This window comes from Rattus norvegicus, chromosome 1, assembly GCF_036323735.1.
Source record: "Rattus norvegicus strain BN/NHsdMcwi chromosome 1, GRCr8, whole genome shotgun sequence".
Classification (NCBI taxonomy): Eukaryota; Metazoa; Chordata; class Mammalia; order Rodentia; family Muridae; genus Rattus; species Rattus norvegicus.
In genome coordinates this window covers 174,338,515-174,357,854 of record NC_086019.1, presented here as the reverse complement: position 1 = coordinate 174,357,854, position 19,340 = coordinate 174,338,515, and the positions used below count along the sequence as shown (strand labels likewise).

The window sequence follows — 19,340 nt, the reverse complement described above, 5'->3', positions numbered from 1 at the left end:
GGCGTGTGTTGAAAGACGCTGAGCAGGTCATGACATAGCCAGAACCAGAGAGCCCATCTCCCAGAGCTCGACTCAGGACCACCTCCACCCTGGTTGTTACAGGCCCTTTTCTCAACCCCATTCTAAACTCACCCGGCACAACCTGGATTAGCTCGGTGCTAGCCCGTGAGAAGCTATGCTCCCAAAGGAAGGTGCATGCAACATTAGACTCACAGAGAAGGGAATGTAGCTGTGCCCTGTGCCTGTGTCCCGGGTTTCTGGCTCCTGTCAGTTTGCGCTTTGTCTGGTTTGTGGACCTTTCCACAGGACACCACCCTAAGATTTAGGCAAACTGAATCTGCTTCACTCGGTCTCTCCTGTGTCCAGACTGTGCCTATCGCATGGGAGTTGCACTTTTTCAAGGCACAAATGCATGTGTGCAGATGGCTGCACAGCAGTAGAGAAGCATGCATATGGTCAGTCAGTGTGTCCTAGGTCTCTCCACGTGGAGGTCGTGCTGGTAAATATGTGCAAATGAACATGTGTGTGCAAATGTACAGCATCCATCGTTGCACACAAGCCACGTATCTGTATCGGCACGAGTCTTCTCAAGCATGTGCCCGCATGTGCAAGCAGTCATGTGATAAACTTAAGAACCACATGGGTGTGCATGTTGGCAGGAGGACCACATGCATGTGAAGCCCACACGCATGCCGGGGCTGCACCCACCTGCGGAGGTTGTTCAGCACCATGATGTTGGCATACATGTAGTACAGGTAGTAACTGTAGGGTGGGTTCTGCTCGCTGGTCCAGAGGTCTGGGCTGGGGCTCTTGTCTGAGAACATGTGGTCACTGTGCTTGGACTCATCATCCACGCTGTCAAACCCTGTCACCTGTGTGGGAAGTATCGACGCTGACATTGACAATGAGGAAACCGAGGCTGGGCCAGATGAGGGTAGGCCTGAGCTGCCAGCTTTCTCCACTGCTGTTGCCAAGGAGGCCAGTGCTGCAGGGAGTGGCAGTCACTGCCAACAGCAGTAGCGAGGGCTGGAGTGGGGGTGGGGCTGCTTGACATGCCAAGCATCTACAACCATCCATCAAGTCCCCTGCCCCCCACCTTACAACTCGCCAGCTAGTTAGCACTCAAATGACACTGCGTGGGGAGGTGGCTGTGGCCTCGTCTTAATGTTGAGCAAACCAGGACCAAAGTGGTTTAGGAAGCTGTCCAAGCGCGATGACTACACTCTGGGCCCAGATAGGTCCAAAGCTGGATTCAGAATTATAGGCAGAGGATTCCTTCGGTGTGTCAAGTTTGGCTGTGAGATACCAGCCGCATGCCTCACAACAGATCGGGGGCCCTGGCCAGGAGCACGGTGGCCCCAGAGGCTCCTCTGCTTCACTGAGAAGAAACCTAGCAAACCGTTTAAATCAGGTATCTCTGACCTCTGGACTAACGGCTGCTGACCCTTGCCTGCAGCTGCCCTTTTAGGGACAGACACAGCCTTCCCCAGTGCTCCCAGCAACCACTACCCTGAGAAGCAGCCTCCCTCCATTCCTTTCATTATACAGCTGCTTGGAGCTGGCAGTCCGTGCCTGGGTCCAGGAGCTGGGGAGGGAAGCAGAGTGGAAGGCCGGAGAAGGTGATTGGGCCCATGTGGGGCAGGAGTGCCCTCCTCTGCCAAAATGGGCTCACTAGAGGCCCCCAGACTTACGTATTTAAGGAAGAGGTGAAGCTCCCGATGGTCTTGAGGGTTGATAGTAGCCTGGAAAAGGGGCAGGAAGATGTTCTCCAGCATCTTCCCAAAGCTTGGCAGTAGTTTCTTTGACCTAAATATATCACTGGGGAAACCAAAGGCTGGCTTGTTAGGGACTTGGTCTGCCAAGTGGGCCCCTGTCACTTTCTCAGCAGAGAAAACAGCCAGTGTGGTCAGTGTTTGCAAACTGATGGGCATCTTTCTGTACCTGTGGCCATTGCCTCAAGCCAGAGGCCACTGAGAGTGAGGAGGTGGGATTCAGGCTGGGTGAGAAGTGACAAAAGAGTCCTCAAATCTCCAGGGACATGGACTCTGCCACTCAAGCCCAGCCCAGCTGGAGATGAGAGTGTCGCTTTGCATGGCAGCCACAGAGGCCAGTAATGTAGGACACCATGGGTCATCTCATCCCCCAGGCTCACCCAAATCTTCAATGAGAAGAAAGGGTGTTCCCCCAGCAAGGCCTTCTCATGTATGTATTCCTCAACAGCAAGAGTGATGTGTGCTGAAAGCCAAGCCCACAGTCCCTGTCCCCAGGCTCAGGAGCATACACACGGACAGGAGCCATGCAGGACAGGCTGTGGTCCCCGGAGAAGCCCGGGGCAGACAAGAACACAGTACTCACTAGATCCGCGGCACCTGGATGATCCAACGCATGTTGGGCGAGTAGACCTTGTGCTGAATGAACCAGCGGGCCAGGCTAGACCATTCCTTAGGACTGCGACCATAGATGGACAGCCGGGGTTCTGAGTACTGGTACTTGCTGTCCTCCAATTCCCGGGCCACTTCCTAATACCAAGAACTGAGTTGGCACAAAAGCCTCCCAGCTACACGAGAGCCCCCGATCCCTGGGTTGGCCCTGGGATCCTCAGCTACCTGCTCATAGGTGGGAAGGCTGATCTAAATCCCTGGGGTTGCCGTGTAAGCACCCACTCCCCCGCCAAGGCTTCTCCTGGGAGGGAGGCCAGGGTCTGACACCAGCACGCTGTAGAATCAGGCCTGGCTGTAGAGCCAGAACAGGCAACAGCAGTGTCTCCGCCTGGAGCCAGCCTGCAACCAGCCAAGTTCTGGCTGCAAATGGACAGGGGTGGCGCCAGGATGCTCCGAGCTCTCCCTTCTCACCCCTTCCCTGCCATTGGCCCACGAGACACACCTGCCCATGCTCGAGAGCAGGGGACCGGCGCTTGCCCGTGTTGGGTGGTAGACAGAAGGGCCTTTGGGGAGAGGAAGGGACAGAGGACAGTGGGTATCTGAAGAGGCTGAGGGCTCACTCACCTTGACCATGCGAGCAAAGTACTCTCCCCCCAGGTAGTTTTCAGTTTTTAAATACAGGTCCCGAAGCTCACTGGCCCCCACAGGGTTGTACTTGGAGTTGAACTTGTCGAAGCGGTGAAATGTCTGCCGGCCCTGTGAGGAGATCCAGCTGGCTGCATCACAGTTCTTCTATGCAGTTACCAAATACACTTCTCCAAGCCTTTGCAAGGCAGACACACTAGAAAATGTCCCCCACCCTAGCTGTCTCTCCTTCCCTTTCTCTCTTTTAGACAGAGGCTCACTATGTAGCACAAACTATCTTCTAACTTGCAATCCTCCTCCCTCATCCTCCACAGAGCTAGAATTACAGGCTCACCACAATTTTCGGCATGACACCTTGGCCATTCTGAGTGCCAGGACCTTGTCCCCTCAGTCAGCCATAGGACTCCTTTGGACAGGCACTCTATGGTGGAATGTCAAGGGCCTGGGGGTCTGAGGAACATAACTGACTTACAGACACCACTGAACAATCAAAACTAACAAGTTTAGGGTCAGGGAAGATGGCTCGGCAGATAATGTGTTTACTGTGCACCCCATGAACCAGAGTTTGAATTCTCAGAAGCCTATGTAAATGCCAGGTGGGCATAGTAGTCCCAGCTATAATTCCTGCCTCCTCAGAAAGCAAAGAGAGGGGATCCCCAAAGACCCTGGCTAAGACTAGCCTCTAGTGATGACCTCTAAAGTTGACTGAGAGACCATGCTTCAATGAATACAGAGAGAGAGAGCAATCCAAGATGATTCCTGGCATCAACTTCAGACCTACACATACATGTACCACACATGTGCAAAAACATGCACACACAGATCACAAAAAAAAATTGGGTCAGAAAGAAATTAAGTTTTTACTGTGTCTTTTAAAGTCTGAACAATAATTACCACGTGTTTCTGTTACATTGGGGTTATTTATTGTCTGTGGATGGATACTTGTGTCATTTTCTACTTTTGAATATTGAAGACAATGCTGCTATGAACAGCTGCGTGCAAGTGTCTGCTGAAGTCTCCATTTTTCAGTGCCTTCAAGAAGGCAAAGAAGAGCTAAGAGCAAAGAAGTCTATAGAATTCTACAGCCAACATTTTAAAGAACCACTCTGCTGTCTCCATAGCAACTACACCATCATTCAGAATTTTAACATCTTTGAAAATTAACGAGGTGCATGATAGTCATCACTTTATAAATCTCTCTCTTTTTAAAAATGTATTGTTTTTTTTTTTACTTATGTTGTGTGTGCCTGCTGGATGGGTGCAGAGTGCATGCAGTGCCCATAATGGCCAGAAGAGGGCGCTGGGTCCCTAGAACTATAGTAATAGGCTCTCATGAGCTACTGACTGGGTTCTGAGAGCTGAAACCCTGTCTACTTGCTAGAACAGAAAGTGCTCTTAACTGCCATCTCTTCAGGCCCACAGTCATCATTTTATTGACAATAAAATAAAATAAAATAAAATAAAATAAAATAAAAGCTTAAGTGAGTCACCTACGGGTACACGATTCCCAAGTGATTGAGGGAGATTAGAACTTGTAACCACCTGACTTCATGGTCTTCCTTTGACCCATTTGTTCCCAGTCCCACTATTCAATAACACCAGATTCCTTCCACAGCTCTACTACAAGAAAAGGCAGATGGTTCCCCAGCCACCACTGTCCAAGAAGCACAGCCTTTTATGATGCTCACCGCATGAACATCCAGCGAGTCCACTGTGAGGTCGTAGGGGTCCATGTGCAGGCTGTCAAACACCTGCCGCAGGGTGATCTTCCGGCCGAGCTTCTCGGCCACAGTTCTGTCCGGCTCTGTCTGGTATGTGTACTTGATGAAACGCAGCAGGTGCTTCTGATTCATGCAGGCCGCTGCGTGGATGTGTGTGTCTACCTGGAACGCATCACCCACTGGTCAGTGAGCTGGTCCCCTCCCCTAGTGACCAAAGAGCCTCAGCTCTCCATGTGGAGCCCAGAGGCATGGCGCTACACGGGCCATGCACACAGTGCCCACCATGACTCTTCCCATTTTCCCCCTAGTCCTGGGAGCTGGTCTTCCCTTCTGCAGGTTGGCCACCCAACCCACATTCAAACAGCATTAGGGTATTTTTGTTTTGGTTTACCCTCTTGACTAGTCCTCCATAGCTCTTGCATACCCAGTCCCGGCCCTTTAACCTGGAATTAAAGCTGCCCGTGACCACGATTCTCCCCTTCCAGCTGCCTCCCATCACATGTGAGAGCCTCTTATGGCTCCTCGGACACCAGGCTGCTCTGCTGGATGACACAGCCAGTGCCTTTCCTCGGCCTGTGGGATTTCTTCCTTCCCACCATGCTCATCTGCCTTGTTCTGCCTCCTGCACATGGGAGCCAAGCCTGATCCCCTGGGCACAACTAATCCATGATGGGCACATCCTTCTGACTCCTCTTGGATGTTTCTATCTGCCTGGGAGCTCCTCAACGACAGGGACCAGGTCCACTGCATCCACTTAGCATCTACGGCAAAGTAGATGGATTGGTCCAAAGTACTGGTCAGGTGAGTCGATGGTGAGTGAGTGAGTGAGTGAGTGAGTGAGTGAGTGAGGAGTGAGTGAGTGAGTGAGTGAGTGAGTGAGAGAAACCAGTACCATCCGATCCAATGGGTTCATATAACCATTGACATCCCACCCTTCCCACTGACTTCTCTGGGAATCCCCAAAGCAACAACCCTAAGGGAGTTAAGAGGGCGACCACCACACCTTTCTCCATCAACTCTAACCACCTCACCCGAATCCAGGGTTTTCAAGTCACATCAGAAACAGATCCTCAAGCCAACATGTGGACTCAGACTGCAGAGCAAATTCTGACTCCCAGGCAGGAGACAGGAGCTTGGGTCCCCTGCGCTCGATGGAACCATATATTCCCCCAAAGGAGGCACCGGCATGGAGCCCAGTGGGATGTTGGCTTCCTGTAACATCGAGCTGTCCCTTCACCTCTGACCTCTCCTGTGACAACTTATCCTCATCCCAGACCTATGCCACCTGTGCCTTTAAAGATTGTTTTTATTTATGTGTATGTGAATACAGGTACATATACCAGAGGGAGGAAGCCATGGGACAGGTGGCTTGAGGGAGAGAGGAGGCCTGAAGGAGAGGGGGAGAGCTTGGGGAGGGTGCTGAAAAGGGCACTGGATCCCCTAGAAATGGAATCGCATGTAGTTGTGAGCTGCCTGCCATGAACGCTGGGAACTAGACTCCAGTTCTCTGCAAGAGCACCGAGAGCTGAGTCCTCTGTGCCCTTCTGTCTTTAACAACTCCCAAATGTGGACCATCAGCTGAAGGTTCCAGAACTAATTACCTATCAGATATCTCTGTTTGAGGAACTCAAAGACAGTTCAAATTTAATGTACCTCCAAAAATGTACTGTCTCAGACCACAGCCCAAACCTGACTATCTCCCAGTTCTCAGTGTCTGAAAAATGACAGATTCTGAACTCATGGTCACTGTGAAAACCAGGGGCATGCTTCGCCTTCCCACCCTCTTCTCTCAGTTCCATCCAATCACGTCAGTTCTACCTTCCAAACATGTGCTCCACCCTCACTGCCACCGAAGAACTCACTCGTGAGTCCAGAACGACCTCTTTCCGAGCTGAGCAGCTCCTTCCCTTGTCCTCTGTCAATCACATCACCCTCACGCCCATGCCAGCGAGAGTGGGTTGTTTTAAACACCGTCTCTATCTTAGGAAAGGAGCACTCGTCACGCTGCCTGTCCTGTCTCCCTCACCCCTCCGTTCTCTCTCCCTTCTTACAGGCTGTCACCTGGCTAACGGGTGCCCTAGAGACGCAGTGAGCATGCCAGGTCACCTCTCACGAGCCCAAGGAGAGTCCCAATTCAGAGGCTACCAGACACCGGCCTGCACCCTAGAGCTGCAGCAGACCGGGCTCTCTGGCAAGGCTGGGGTGAGAGGCACTGGCCTCAAGCCGGGGAATGCTTGTTAGTTATCTGTTAGGACATGCGAAGCCAGACATTTGATCTATTGGACTTGTATGTCCATTATCCCAGCCAGCCCATGGTGTTGGGGACAGTGCTCACTCATCGGGGACCTTCCTGCCATCAGTTCTTGACCTTCCTCCAGGAAAAACAGGAAAACTTAAGTAGAAATGCATGGAGCATAGCAGGGCCAAGAAAGGAGACAAGAGTTCAGCCTGGCTTAGCTCACTGCGCAGGCGCAAGCGCGGTCTGTCTCATCGCAGATGTAGCCTGTCTCATCGCAGACGCGGCCTGTCTCAGCATGACTCCACACATTCTTTGCCATTCTAGCTGTGTCCTCCAGCGTCCCAGTCATACACACTGCCTGTGGTGGCTCCCATGAGTCAGAGGACAGAGAATGAAGCCAGCTGGGCCATCCAGGAACACCACCCGCCCCCCACACCGCGCACGCCCCAGTCCAATTTGCAGAATAAGTCAAAAAGGGCCTTCATTGGAGATTAGCGTCTTCGACTCGCCAGAAGACTCTACATAAACACTCTCCTGTCACAGATCCAGGTTCACAGGAACAGTCACATTTCAGTGCAGCCCTGTTTGATATCTGGGACCCGAGCTACCACTGACTATCCTCACACCCATGGCAGACATGAGAAATCGATAATCGTGTTCGTTCTCTGAGCTTGAATAGCTTCAGGGAGCCAAACTCACTTGATCGGGCCTGGCGCAGATGATATCTATGGTGTCCCTAATGTTACACTTTACAAAGTGGACAATGTTCATTTCTAATCAATATCCAACTTCCTTCTTTCTTAGCCGTGGGCAGAGAACACATTTCAGTTATAGGGTCCTGCCGGTTGGGGCTCACAATGTCAAAACTCAGCCCATACAGACTCATGCCATGCCCCAGGCTCTTGCCTTTAGAACCTGGCTCCCGACATGATGGCCACCATGGAAATAGGGATACCCTTCCCTGTCACTGAGGATTTTAAAATCTCGGTCTTGACCTTAAAACAGGGGTTTTGAGTGGGAAGATAAATCACCCAACACCCAGCAGGTCAGCTGTCGTGCCCTGGAGGACCAGGCCGAACTCAGCAGCTCTGAACTCATGCATATGGACCAGTCTCGGCGCCAAAGTCCACACTGTTGTGTCTAGAGTAGGCATCGACCCCAGACTGCCAGGGAACCCCAAGAATCATCTCTTCTCTCCCACTTCATGGCCAGGGAGCAGTCCAGAGACAGTCACAGAGATGACCACGGGACCATCAGAAGCATAGTTGGCTAGGCTAGCCTGGCCCCAAGCTTCAGGAGATATACAGCCCCAGAGCATTCACACTTGCAGAAGGCAGGGCTGTGCCAGACTGGGTGAGGTGTTTCACCTATCTGCCAGGGGTATGTGCTAAGTTATCACAGAAACTTAGCCACCCAAAGAAGGAACAGACAGTGGCTATTGTGTCTAGGTAAGTGATCTAACCACAACCTTTCACCTCTGACCATGCATCCAAGATGTGAACAAAAACCTCTCAACCCATGAGTCCTACTCTTACTTTGGAAGCCTCTTAGTCCAGTCTGAGACTAATGGCAGTCTTTAAGGAGTCCATAGGCCTCCATGGTTCAGAACCTTGGAGTCCATAGGCCTCCATGGTTCAGAACCCCACATGCTTGCACGCTGTCTCCTCCCTCTCCCCTGACATCTGCACATGCTGCTCCCTCCCCTGAATGCCAGTCACTTTCCTTCCCCTGTACCACACACCCTCTCCTGCTCAGTTCTGGCCTCTCTGAAAGCCACTCCCCGCCCCTGTCACGGCACTTGTCTCTGAGGATCCTTATCAGCAGAAAGTGAGTCTCGCTCTCCATCGGAGCCATGCTCAACTTGATCCCAAGCCTTCCTTCCCCTGGAAAAAGGTAAAAAAGCTCCAGGCCAGGATCCTTTAATACACACACACTTGCCCTGTTGCTGCCCCCGCAGGCAGAAGGTGTCAGAGCCACTCAGTCACTCCAGGGGTAGAGGTGGGGCCGAGATGGGGCAGAGACTGGAGCACCTCAGTGTTTTGCTTTGATAGACCTGACTGCCTAGGATGTAAACCTGCTAACTCCTAACTCCAGAGAAGTCCTCACAGCTCTCCCTCTGTGATGTCTCTGACACAGCCACTACCCTAAAGCCACCACTGTTAAGGCCAGTTAGCCGGCTGTGTTCTGAGCTGGAGAAAGAGACCTGTCCAACACAGGCATTCCACCGTGGACCTAGAGTGGTACCGCAGTATCTGAGACACTACCCGGTGCAAGGGTGCAGTTCACCAGTCTTCCTACTGCACAGACGTGTTTATCACACATGGTACTCTGGCCAAGAAGTATCCAGCCAGGAGACCTGGTGCTCACCCAGATCTGGTCCTAGACAGACCCAAGGCATCATTCCCTGGGCCCAATACGGGGCCAGGTGAGTGGCTTGAACACCAGCCACCACATACCTTTCTCACATTATAAAAGTCTCTGTGGGGATTACTCTTCAATTCCTTGAACTCTGACATTTCATTTAACATCTCATGAAGGCTAAACTTGGATTCCAGAAAGTTCAGTCGCCGGTGACAATAGGTTTTCCTGCAAGTTGGTGAGAGATAGAGACCCCAGTAAGATGTCACATCAAATGACAGTTTGCTAAACCTCAAGACAGTGTAGCGACCTGGGTTGGAAGGGTCAAGTTCAGAGAGCACGGAGGAAGAAGAGCTGAGATGCTTGCAGCTTCCTCAGACCCGGTTGAACTGACCAGCATGCATGTGTGTGATGACACCACATGAGGAGACATCAAGACACCAACGCTAGGATCTCTAGGTTTGTCGTCTTGTGTGTTTGGGCAATGAGCAGAGGAATAACCATCCCATGTGTAACTGTGGAGATGGTACTGCCCCAGACTGAAGTTCGTGTTACGGCTCTGTGTCTGGCTGAGCAGAGCAGCCCCTCCCCTTGTCCCTCTCATCTTTCCTCAGCCCTCGCAATCCTTTCAATACAGAATTCATTGCCCAGAATATCAATAGCGCAGTCAAACTATCTACTACAACCTGCCTATCTTGGGATGAAGAGGCATCAACTGTCTACCCATGACCAACTGTCCCTAGATTCCCAGGACCTGAGGGATCCTCAACTCTGAGAGTCCTGGGCAGGAAGCAGACACTTTCAGTCAGGAGCAGGTGAGGAACACTGAGACAGAAAGCTCTGTAGGACTGACACCCCAGGATCCCACCCAGGGAAAGCACTCATAGGGAATAAGTTTTCCTCAGTGAGCAAAGATGAGACTCGCTGCTATGGCCAGAGGTCCCCCACACCCAGCTCAGCTGCCCAGCCTCACAGGATTGACCCTGCTCCCTCAGCATTCTCAATAGCAGCTGCCTACTTCTCGAGTCCCCTAGGTCGCCATAAAGAGCAGCTGCTTGGAGCTAGAGAGATGGCTCAGTGGTTAGGGTTACATACTGTTTTCCCAGAAGACCTGAGTTTGATTCTAAGTATGCAAATCACAACTGTCTGGAACTCCAGCATTAGGGGATCCTATAGCCTCTGGCCTCCTCACATGCAGATATACACACGTGTATATAAATAATGATGATAATAATAACATTTGTAATGCCAACCTACAACAATGCCATCTTCTGTCTACGGAGGCAAGCCCTGAGTGAGCACAGGGGTCTCAGAGTGGGAAAGGACTCTGAGCTGGTGAGAGACAGAGACCCCAGTAAGATGTCACATCAAACGCTAGGTTTGGTCACTTTGTCCAGTGATGTCCCAAGGACTGTCATTGACAGTTTCTCAGACAACAGTCACTGCTCACACCCCGGGGAAGGAGGGATTCCCAAAAACTGTCCCTTTCCCTACTGGGTCTTAGTTCTGGCCTCTGATCAGAGAGGACCAAGAGCTAGAGGTCCATCCTCCCCAACCCTGCTCTTCTGTCTCAGGGACAAGGCCTGCTCCCTTCACAGCAGAACCCACAAGGCAGGAGTGAGTGAGGGGGTACGTGGCACTCTGGCAGCCCTTCCCTTCCCCAGACTCCATTCCTAAGGTTCAGGTAACTGGCCCTTCACCACTGGTTAGCTCATATCCCTGCCTGGAAGAGCGCCACCTTCCTGTCAGCTCCACCAACCCTCAAGCATGGGTAGGGACATGAAGGGACCCAGGATCCCGGCATACTACCTTCAAAAGCACAGAGAGCCCAATAAAATCAAGGGTCTTTATCCCTCCCTCGGTGTTCGCCCGTGTCCTGGGCTGGCAGCTGGCAGCTCTCTGCACTGTTTCCCTGCCTAAGGAGAGGGGTGGCAGCTGATGACAGTACACAGTGGCCACCGCCAACAGAACTCTCCATATGTCCATGTGCAGCAGGGGTCAGCAGTAACAACGCTAAGCCTGTGCAACCCCCCAAAAGGAAAATCCAGGATGGACTGCAAGAGTCAAAGCTTGCTGCTCCTTCCCACCCCACCCCCCAACCCTGACAATGAACGGGGGAGTCAGGGAGACTGGCTTACGTGGGGCCATCGGTGATGAGTGCCAGAATATGGCTCATGTCCACGATGTAGGTCTCCAGGTCAGGGTAGGGCAGGCTGTGGGGTTCCTGGCGTTCCAACATCGTCTGATTGTCATACACAAAGAGAACACCTCCCTGCATGCGGACCAGGTAGCCCAGGTTGGGGGGCGCATTGTCCAGGCAATAAGGGTCTTCCTGGGGCAGTGGGGGAGGGTGGAAGTCTGCAAAACAGGATGAGTGGTGGCCAAGTGACCGGCCTTGTACACTTTGTCAGCTTCCCTGGTTTGTCTCTGTGACCCTCACCAGTGTGTGAAGTAATAGTTCTTCATGCCTTGAGTATCAGAGGACACACTGGTTTGTAGCTGCTATAGCTGTCTCTAGAGCACGCCTGTCCCAAGGCTAGCACACCGATACATGTGTGTGTGTATGTGCATGTGTGCATGTCCATGTGCATGCATGCTTGTGTGTGTATGTGTGTGTTTGCACATGCACATATGTGTGCATTTAGATTAATTAAAATGGGCTTCACCTATTTTGCCCCCCCCCGGAATGTCTGCTTTATTTTACTTTTATTTCTTAGAAAGGAATGGCTAGGTGTCCTCCGGGTAAGAGAACGGAAAGCAAAGGCCATGCCTGGGGCAGGGGATCACTGCTCCCTCTTCCCACATTTTTCAAAGCCCAAGGCAGCCGAGGAATTAGACAAGAAGCCACCCTGTCCTGAAAAGAGCAATAGAAGCAGTAACCAGGCCCTCCCCTCCCAGAGCAGGAACTGGCCAGCTTGGAGTCCTTTGCCCAGCACGGAGCCAGGCAAACTATGCCCAACCCACCCAGTAAAACACCTCTGCTATTTCCTGGCTGTGGACTCTGCAAGTCCTTTGCCTCTGGGGTCCTGACTCCTCACCTGAGACACCTCCTCCCCGGCTCAGAGTAGTGAGGGCCATAAAGGCTCGGGTAGGGAAATGCTCTGTAAACAGGCGTGCCCTGCACAAGGATCACCATGGGCATTGCTTATGATGGTTCAACTTAATGGGCTTTTTTAAACTTTAGGATTGTGCAGAAGTAAGTGTGTGTGTGTGTGTGTGTGTGTGTGTGTGTGTGTGTGTGTGTGTGTGTGTGTGTATGTGTGCCAGCAAAATGTAGGCCAGCAAAAACACTCAGTGCTTTGAATAAGGGCACTCAGCATGGTGTCACTACGTTGCTGACTTTACCCAGCTGCAGGCTCACAGAAGCATTCTGAGCGTGGTTAACATAGGTTGGCCGCTTTAACTACATCTCCAGCTTAGATACTTTCAGTTTCCGTTGGATTTACAGGGAGCACAATCCATCAACAGTTGGGAGCATCTGCATTCTCATTAGTCTGGAGAGTTCTCAGCTCTTAACCAGCTGTCTCCGGCCAAGGAATAAACACAGCCGACGGCCAGCACCTTGCCGGCCAGTTGCCTGACAGGCAGAAGGAACCTTGGCTCCTGATTGGAGCAAGTACCCAGGCACAGGGCAGGGTGTCCTGCCTCAGCACTCCGGATCAGGCTGACCCTAAGCTGTGATGGTCACAGAGAAAGGAGAACACAGCAGAGCAGGATGCTGATGTCCCCATCATGCACAACAACAACAGACCAGACCAGGAGTCTCTAGATAGTGCTAGCGTTGTGTAAGGGCGGAGAGTTGGAAAGGCCTATGTGGAAGCCGCAGCCCACACAGAGACTGCATCGCCTCACCACACTCATGCCCAGGACACAGGGCTTTCTGCCACGTGAAGCACCCGAGTGTCTGACAGTCATTCCTGTCTGGCCACTGGTAGGGAGACCTGTCCCTCTGACAGACAGGGAAATAGCCTTGGGAAGGCTGAGAGCTATCCCGGCACTTCCCTGGTAGAAGGAGATACTCAATACAGAACTGGGCTAGAAAGAAGGACGACCTAACAGCCATTACTGAAGGCAGTGAGGGCCTGGATATGATCCCCATCTCCGAATTTCAAGGCTGAGGGTCCCGTGCCCTTGTTTTAGCAACTTCACTGTTAGCCTCTGCTTCTCCTGGGCCCCTTACTAGGTCAGAAAGATATCCTGCCCTTTCTTGTCTCTCTTCCCTGAACTTGGCAGCATAAATATGGCTGCCATTTATGGAACATTCTAGATGCCCAGTCTGTACTAAGCGCTCCACACACATTCACACAATCTCTCCAAGGGAGGTGGTGATTGCTGGCATTCTGTTTTTCAGACCGTAAAACTGAAATTTAGAGAGGCCATTTGCTCAAGGGCCAAGAAATTGGCACAGTCCAGATATGAAGGGCAAAGGGCACTTCCCTCGACCAGGGTGCATGGGCTCCGTGTGTATTCCCACTCAGCCCATCCGCTGCCATCCATTTGATTGTACTGTTTCAAACACACCAGGAAACCCACCTCAAAAAACCACCATGGGTAGAAAAATATTCAGCCAGCAGAAAGTGCCAACCATTCTTGGGTCAGGCTTACACACAGAACAGCACCAGGTTCCAAGACTCCATACCTGGGAGACCCTCTTCCAAAGGCACACTTTCCCCCTGATGAGCCAGGTACTGGGCTGTGGTCCGAGGGAAGCGGTGATAGGCAAGCCGTGCATACTTCTCCCGGATCATCAGGGCCTTGGCCAGGCTCTTGGCAGCCTGTTCATAGTCTTCCACAGTGATCTACAGCAGGGAGACATGTTAGAAAGGATCTGTCCACAGCCAGGGACTGCAGCGCTTGGAGAGGTCCTGTGCAAGCCTGGCTCCCATGAACCAGGATTTCAGGACAGTTCCCATCAAACTGATCAGAGAGGCTCATTGTGTGTGACCCGTTCACACAAACACTGTGATTTATGCTGGGTTCCTGACTTCCTTCCAGGAGTCTGGAATCGGGGGGGTGTTGTGCAGATGTGAGCAAAGGCAAGGTGTCCCTAATGAGCTTCCCTGATGGACACTAGGTGTTGGTGCCTTACTGGGAGAGACCTCTTGGAGGCTAGTCCTAGGATTCCCCCAGATGTCGTCCTATGTGTCCCTCCCCTTGGCTGATGTACTCTATATTCTTTTTGTGATACACTGAGGCTATGGGTACAGCCAGGTGCTGCATCCTGAGAGCCCTTCTAACAGGTCTCAAAGTCTAAATGTGGTCTTGGGGACCCTGACAGAGGAGACACAGGGAGAAAGTAGGGTTGCTAGGAGGGAGACGGGTACTCAGCCTGCACACCCCAGACTGGCCCCAAGGATGAGGATTAAACCAGAAGCCTGCAGCTGCAAACAGCATACAGAGCCTGAGTCCTATCCCTGAAGTGAAGATAACCACCATCATTTCCAACTGAGGAAAATCGATGGGTCCGCAGATGCGAAAAACAGAGCATCTTTTGCTCTGCCATCTTCTAGCTGCCAGTCAGCCTGGCAAGCATCAGGTCGGGGCTCCTGGTCACAAATGAAGCACGAGGTGTTTCTATAGGTTCTGTTTTGTCTATTAATGGGGGAAACTGGCCCAGAAATGACCAGTCATTGCCGGGTGACAAAGTCAGACTTCAGACCCTGATCTGACTGACTCCAGGAAGCTCTTCTCATGCTCAGAGAGGTATGCATCTCTGAAGCCTTCCCAACCTCATCATCTAGTTACTCAGTGAGGACAAGTGTCACAGAAGGGAAGGAGCACAGAGAGAGGACAGCTGGATCTGGAATTTCCCTCCTCTGCTTCGTAGCGTTACAGGGTTTACTGGAATTTTGTGAACCCTCAGATTATGTGCACTCGCCTCCCAAGACCCTGGTGCTCCCGTGTCTCCTGATTGTTCTGGATGTCCTTTGAGGGAGGGTAAGCAAAGCATCATGGGTAAAACGCCCTCCCTTCTCCCTTGCCTAACTCTGTCATCAGAGGGAGCGACCAGCGTCTGTCTTTCTCATCCATTCCCCGAATTTGACTCCTTGCTTTTCAGACTGGAAGCAGCTCCCTTCCCATCTCAGATACCCACCACACACGGGACACGCCTCAGAACAACCACAGGCACAGGACAACAGACACATGCTAAATAAAGCCAAGTCCCCACCTACAGCAAAGCCAAAGGAACACATGACAAAGGACTCAGGAGGTCGCTAAGGAGATCAGAGAAGGTGCGGGGTTCCTGAGGAGCGGCAGCCACTAGCCAACCATGTGGGCCCTGGGTACCAGGATCAGTAAGGTCAGCCTGCCTCTCCTAGCCTCATCACTCTCTAGTTATGCACACAGGAGGAGACAAGGAAGAAAGTGGGAGGTAACACTGAAAGCTCATCTACTCCACCAGCACGCATTCAGCCCACGTCTACCTTCTATCCCTTTACTCTGCCCACATCTGTGAGGTGGACACCAAGCCCTGTCCAGGAGGCTAAGCCTGGGCTTGGCAGAAAAATCAGCCTGGCTAACTGCATTACTTCTCTTCTATGTTCCCATTCCCAAGAAGTCAATATGCGTGTGGTGCAAACACACAGTGGAATACTATGCGCTTGCAAAGAAGAACAAGGAAACTCTTTCATAAATCAACATGGCATCGTCTCTAAGGGAACTTTTGAATATGAAAGGCTTGTTCATTTTCTCATCAAGAGCCTCTCTTACGGGCCGAGGGATGTATAGCCTGTATTTAAAGATATTTATCTAAACATGGAAGAGCCAATTTTACACAAGTCAATACCACCACATAGTCTCCACTGGATGCTGGGAATGTTGATAGGTCCCATTGGCAGATTTCTGAGCTCGGGAACACGCAGCACTAACTGGACACAGCCATATCATGCCAGCCTGAAGTTCTTGGTCTTACAAACCAAGATAGGATAGCTCCCTAGACATGTTGACACCCCTGAGTCTCTACTAAGGCCTCCCTTATCTTCAGACCCCTGGGCCCCCTTCTACCACCCGCAAGACACACACACACTGGGCCAGGTTTCAAGGGTGGCCATGACCTTACCCCTGCACAGTAATCTCCACTGATGGTGACTCGCTGATACTCAGGCATGTCATAGGGTGCCAGCCCAGGCTTAGAAGCAGCTCCAAGGACCAGAGGGGTTGTAGGAGACATGGCCGGACTGACAGATGGAGGACCTTTCCAGTCTTGTGTTGGCATCTGCAGGGACATAGACTGCGACCGGATCATCTTGAAACTCTTCTTTCTAAGAGCCAAGGACAAGGGACAGGGGAGACATCAGCTGCTAACAGGGAGAGTCCGGCAGGAAGTTCCACTGTCATCAATCGCTGGCGCTGGGTGTCACTAAGAAGCCTTGGTGGGCTGGGGCGATGGCTGATGCTAAAGTGCTCGCAGTACAAGCACTAGGATGTGGGTTGAGAACTCCAGCAATCACACAGAAAGTGGGTACCACTGTGGGCATCAGTAGCCCCAGCACAAGTGAACACCAGGGGTTCCTCTGGCCAATTTAGCTGAAACAGAAAGCTTCACGTTCTGTCCAGAGACTCCGTCTCAAAAAAATAAGACAGATCTAAACAGAGGAGGACACCAACCTCTGGCCTCTGCACCTGCATCTACCTGCACTCACCCACATTTCTGGCTGCTTATGACTTCCTCTTCCCAGCCTTCTAGACACTATACCCAAGGTCATGCCTCACTGCTGTGGGTGGAGTCTGCAGGGCCCATGGCACATAGCACGAGGGCAATGTGGCAGGGCAGAGACAGACAGACCCAGACCGCACTCCAGTATGTACGGGTGACACTGCGTCAGAGAAGCATTCCCCAAGGTGTGGACAGCACACTCTCTTCAAATGAGCCAAACCCCAAGCCCTGACAAATGAAGTCTCCAGAAAGATGTGGCCAGGGACACAAAGACACAACATTGTATTTTAGTTACAAATGTGTGCACAGGACACAAAAGGGATGAGAGTGATCAATTGTCAACCTCCTTGGTGATGGCCCAGAGACAGAGGGGCCTTGCACAAAATCACACAGCAAGGCGGCTTTCTCCAGCCATTAGCCAGCTTCTCCTCCCTCAAGCCTGCTGTTTGCCATCCTGGCAGCAGCTGGTGCTTGTGCAGATGTATAGCATACATCTCTGCTATAGGAGAAGGGTTGCCAGGCACCAGTGTGAGGCCTGGACCCTCAACCTGTTGCTCTGGAAGATGAGTCCACAAGGCTGGTTTAAAATGCTGCAAGCTCATGATTACTTGTAAGTCTGATTTGTGATGACATGGCTTCCTTTGTTAACAAAAATCCAAACTGCTTCAGCTGACGTCACTCTGATCCTGTGATCCTCAGGAAGGAAATTACTCAGCACTAGAACAATGCCAGCAACAGCAGCTGGGCTCGCCCTCTAACCTGCAAGCAAGGCGTCTGTCTTTCTTGGTACAGGATGTTGGCTTAAATGCTCCCTTCTGTGAGTGATCGTGGGCATGATGTCGCTCTCCCACATTAATGGAAAGGTAGCTAAGACTTCCCTGGTGACACTGGCGATGGGAAATCAGCCCATCCTCAATTAGCCTCATGCTCACCCAGGAGCTCCTAGCTTCCTGCTGGCACCATCCAGGTTTCCTCCCTACCCAACCTTCCAGAATCCGGTTCACCTTGTCTGCTTGCCACAGGCCTCTCTGCCCTGAGGACCTGTGTTTCCATCTCCCTGAGACAAGGATGTTCGCACCTGAGAGATGAAACTGGCCTCTTCTCAGGAGGCCTCCACAGGGGCTCACACTGCTGACCAAGCAGACTGCTTCAGAAACCCTAACCAGAACCTCAGGAAACCCCAACCCTGGCCTGTTGTCCTTCACCCATTGCTGAGCCAACATCCTGCACCAAGAAAGACAGATGCCAGGGTGGGCCAGTCCGTCAGTCAGTGTTAGATTCACCCTAAGCACAGAGGTCCCCTTATAAGAGGTCTTTTGTACATCTTGACTCTGCTCAGCTCATCCCACGAGACACCAGTTCCTGTGTCTCACTGGTCACCACTTCATCTTATGCCAACGCCATCCCCTACTCCTTAGTCTAGCCTAGGGTCTGATCCAACCAATGAGAAGCAATGGGTTAACTTATCAGGTAAGAAACAAGTAAGATATGTAAAAATCAAACAAACAAACAAAAAAAAAACGTAGGCAAAAATCTGGAAGGCTGCCTAAGTCAAGAGATTACCAGGCTTCTGCTATGAATGCCTCAATAGGAAAGGTCATGTTTGTCCCACTGAGAAGTTGATACCCACCAGCTGGTACCCAGAGAACTCTCCTTCTTGCCCATTGTTCACTGTGGCCCCAGCCAGACTGTCACACACGACTGGGGATGTGGCTCAGTTGAGAGACTGCTGGCCTACAACTCATCAAAGCCCCAGTACCACATAAACCAGACATGATAACCCACACACTTGTAACTACAGCAGCCAGAAGGGAGAGTTAGAAGGATCAGAATTCAAGGTCATTGCATGCTATTCATCAAGTTCAAGGGCAGCCTGGGCTATACGAGGCAGACTGTCATACGAAACCCTTCACAGGCTGAGAACTTGCATGTACAGGCCCAGGGCTAGGTTTAAAATGGCTGGGCCACCCCTCAGAGCTACCATCCTGGAGCAGAGCAGGGAACTGGATCCCCATCAGCTAATCACTGAGCTGGCATCTGGAAGTAGAAATGCTGTTGTCTACTGCTGTGTGACAAGTTGCCACAGACTTGACAACTTGAACCCATGCCCAGTTCTGTATGGGACACGGTCAGCTGGGATTGGCAGGGATCCATGCTCAGGCCACCCAAAGGCCAAATCAGACAACAGCTCCACTGGGCTCTCTAGAAAGAATTCATCATTGAGATCAGTCAGGCTGCCGTGGCTGTCAAGACTGAGAGTCCCAGTTTCCTGGTGACTTGGCCAGAGGTCACAACATCCCCCACAGACAGCACTCTGATCCCTGAGGTGAGCCCTCTGT

The 19,340-nt window shown here is 51.8% G+C and overlaps 1 protein-coding gene across 10 annotated transcripts in view; it reads right to left on the bottom strand.

The window, feature by feature from the left end:
* The window catches only part of Ampd3 (adenosine monophosphate deaminase 3), a 45,080-nt gene that overhangs the window by 6,751 nt on the left and 18,989 nt on the right, over window positions 1–19,340 (bottom strand). For 9 of the 10 annotated variants that reach the window (XM_006230014.5, XM_063281242.1, NM_031544.2 and 6 more), the window contains exons 3-11: window positions 16,405–16,606; window positions 13,984–14,143; window positions 11,483–11,702; window positions 9,443–9,572; window positions 4,715–4,909; window positions 3,006–3,137; window positions 2,356–2,519; window positions 1,692–1,818; window positions 709–872 (exon numbers count right to left, since the gene is read on the bottom strand). In XM_006230014.5, coding sequence (XP_006230076.1) covers window positions 709–872; window positions 1,692–1,818; window positions 2,356–2,519; window positions 3,006–3,137; window positions 4,715–4,909; window positions 9,443–9,572; window positions 11,483–11,702; window positions 13,984–14,143; window positions 16,405–16,606 — 1,494 coding nt within the window. Of the gene's footprint in view, window positions 1–708; window positions 873–1,691; window positions 1,819–2,355; window positions 2,520–3,005; window positions 3,138–4,714; window positions 4,910–9,442; window positions 9,573–11,482; window positions 11,703–13,983; window positions 14,144–16,404; window positions 16,607–19,340 lie in introns of those variants that run through there. The other variant, XM_039101372.2, reaches the window with a different exon arrangement.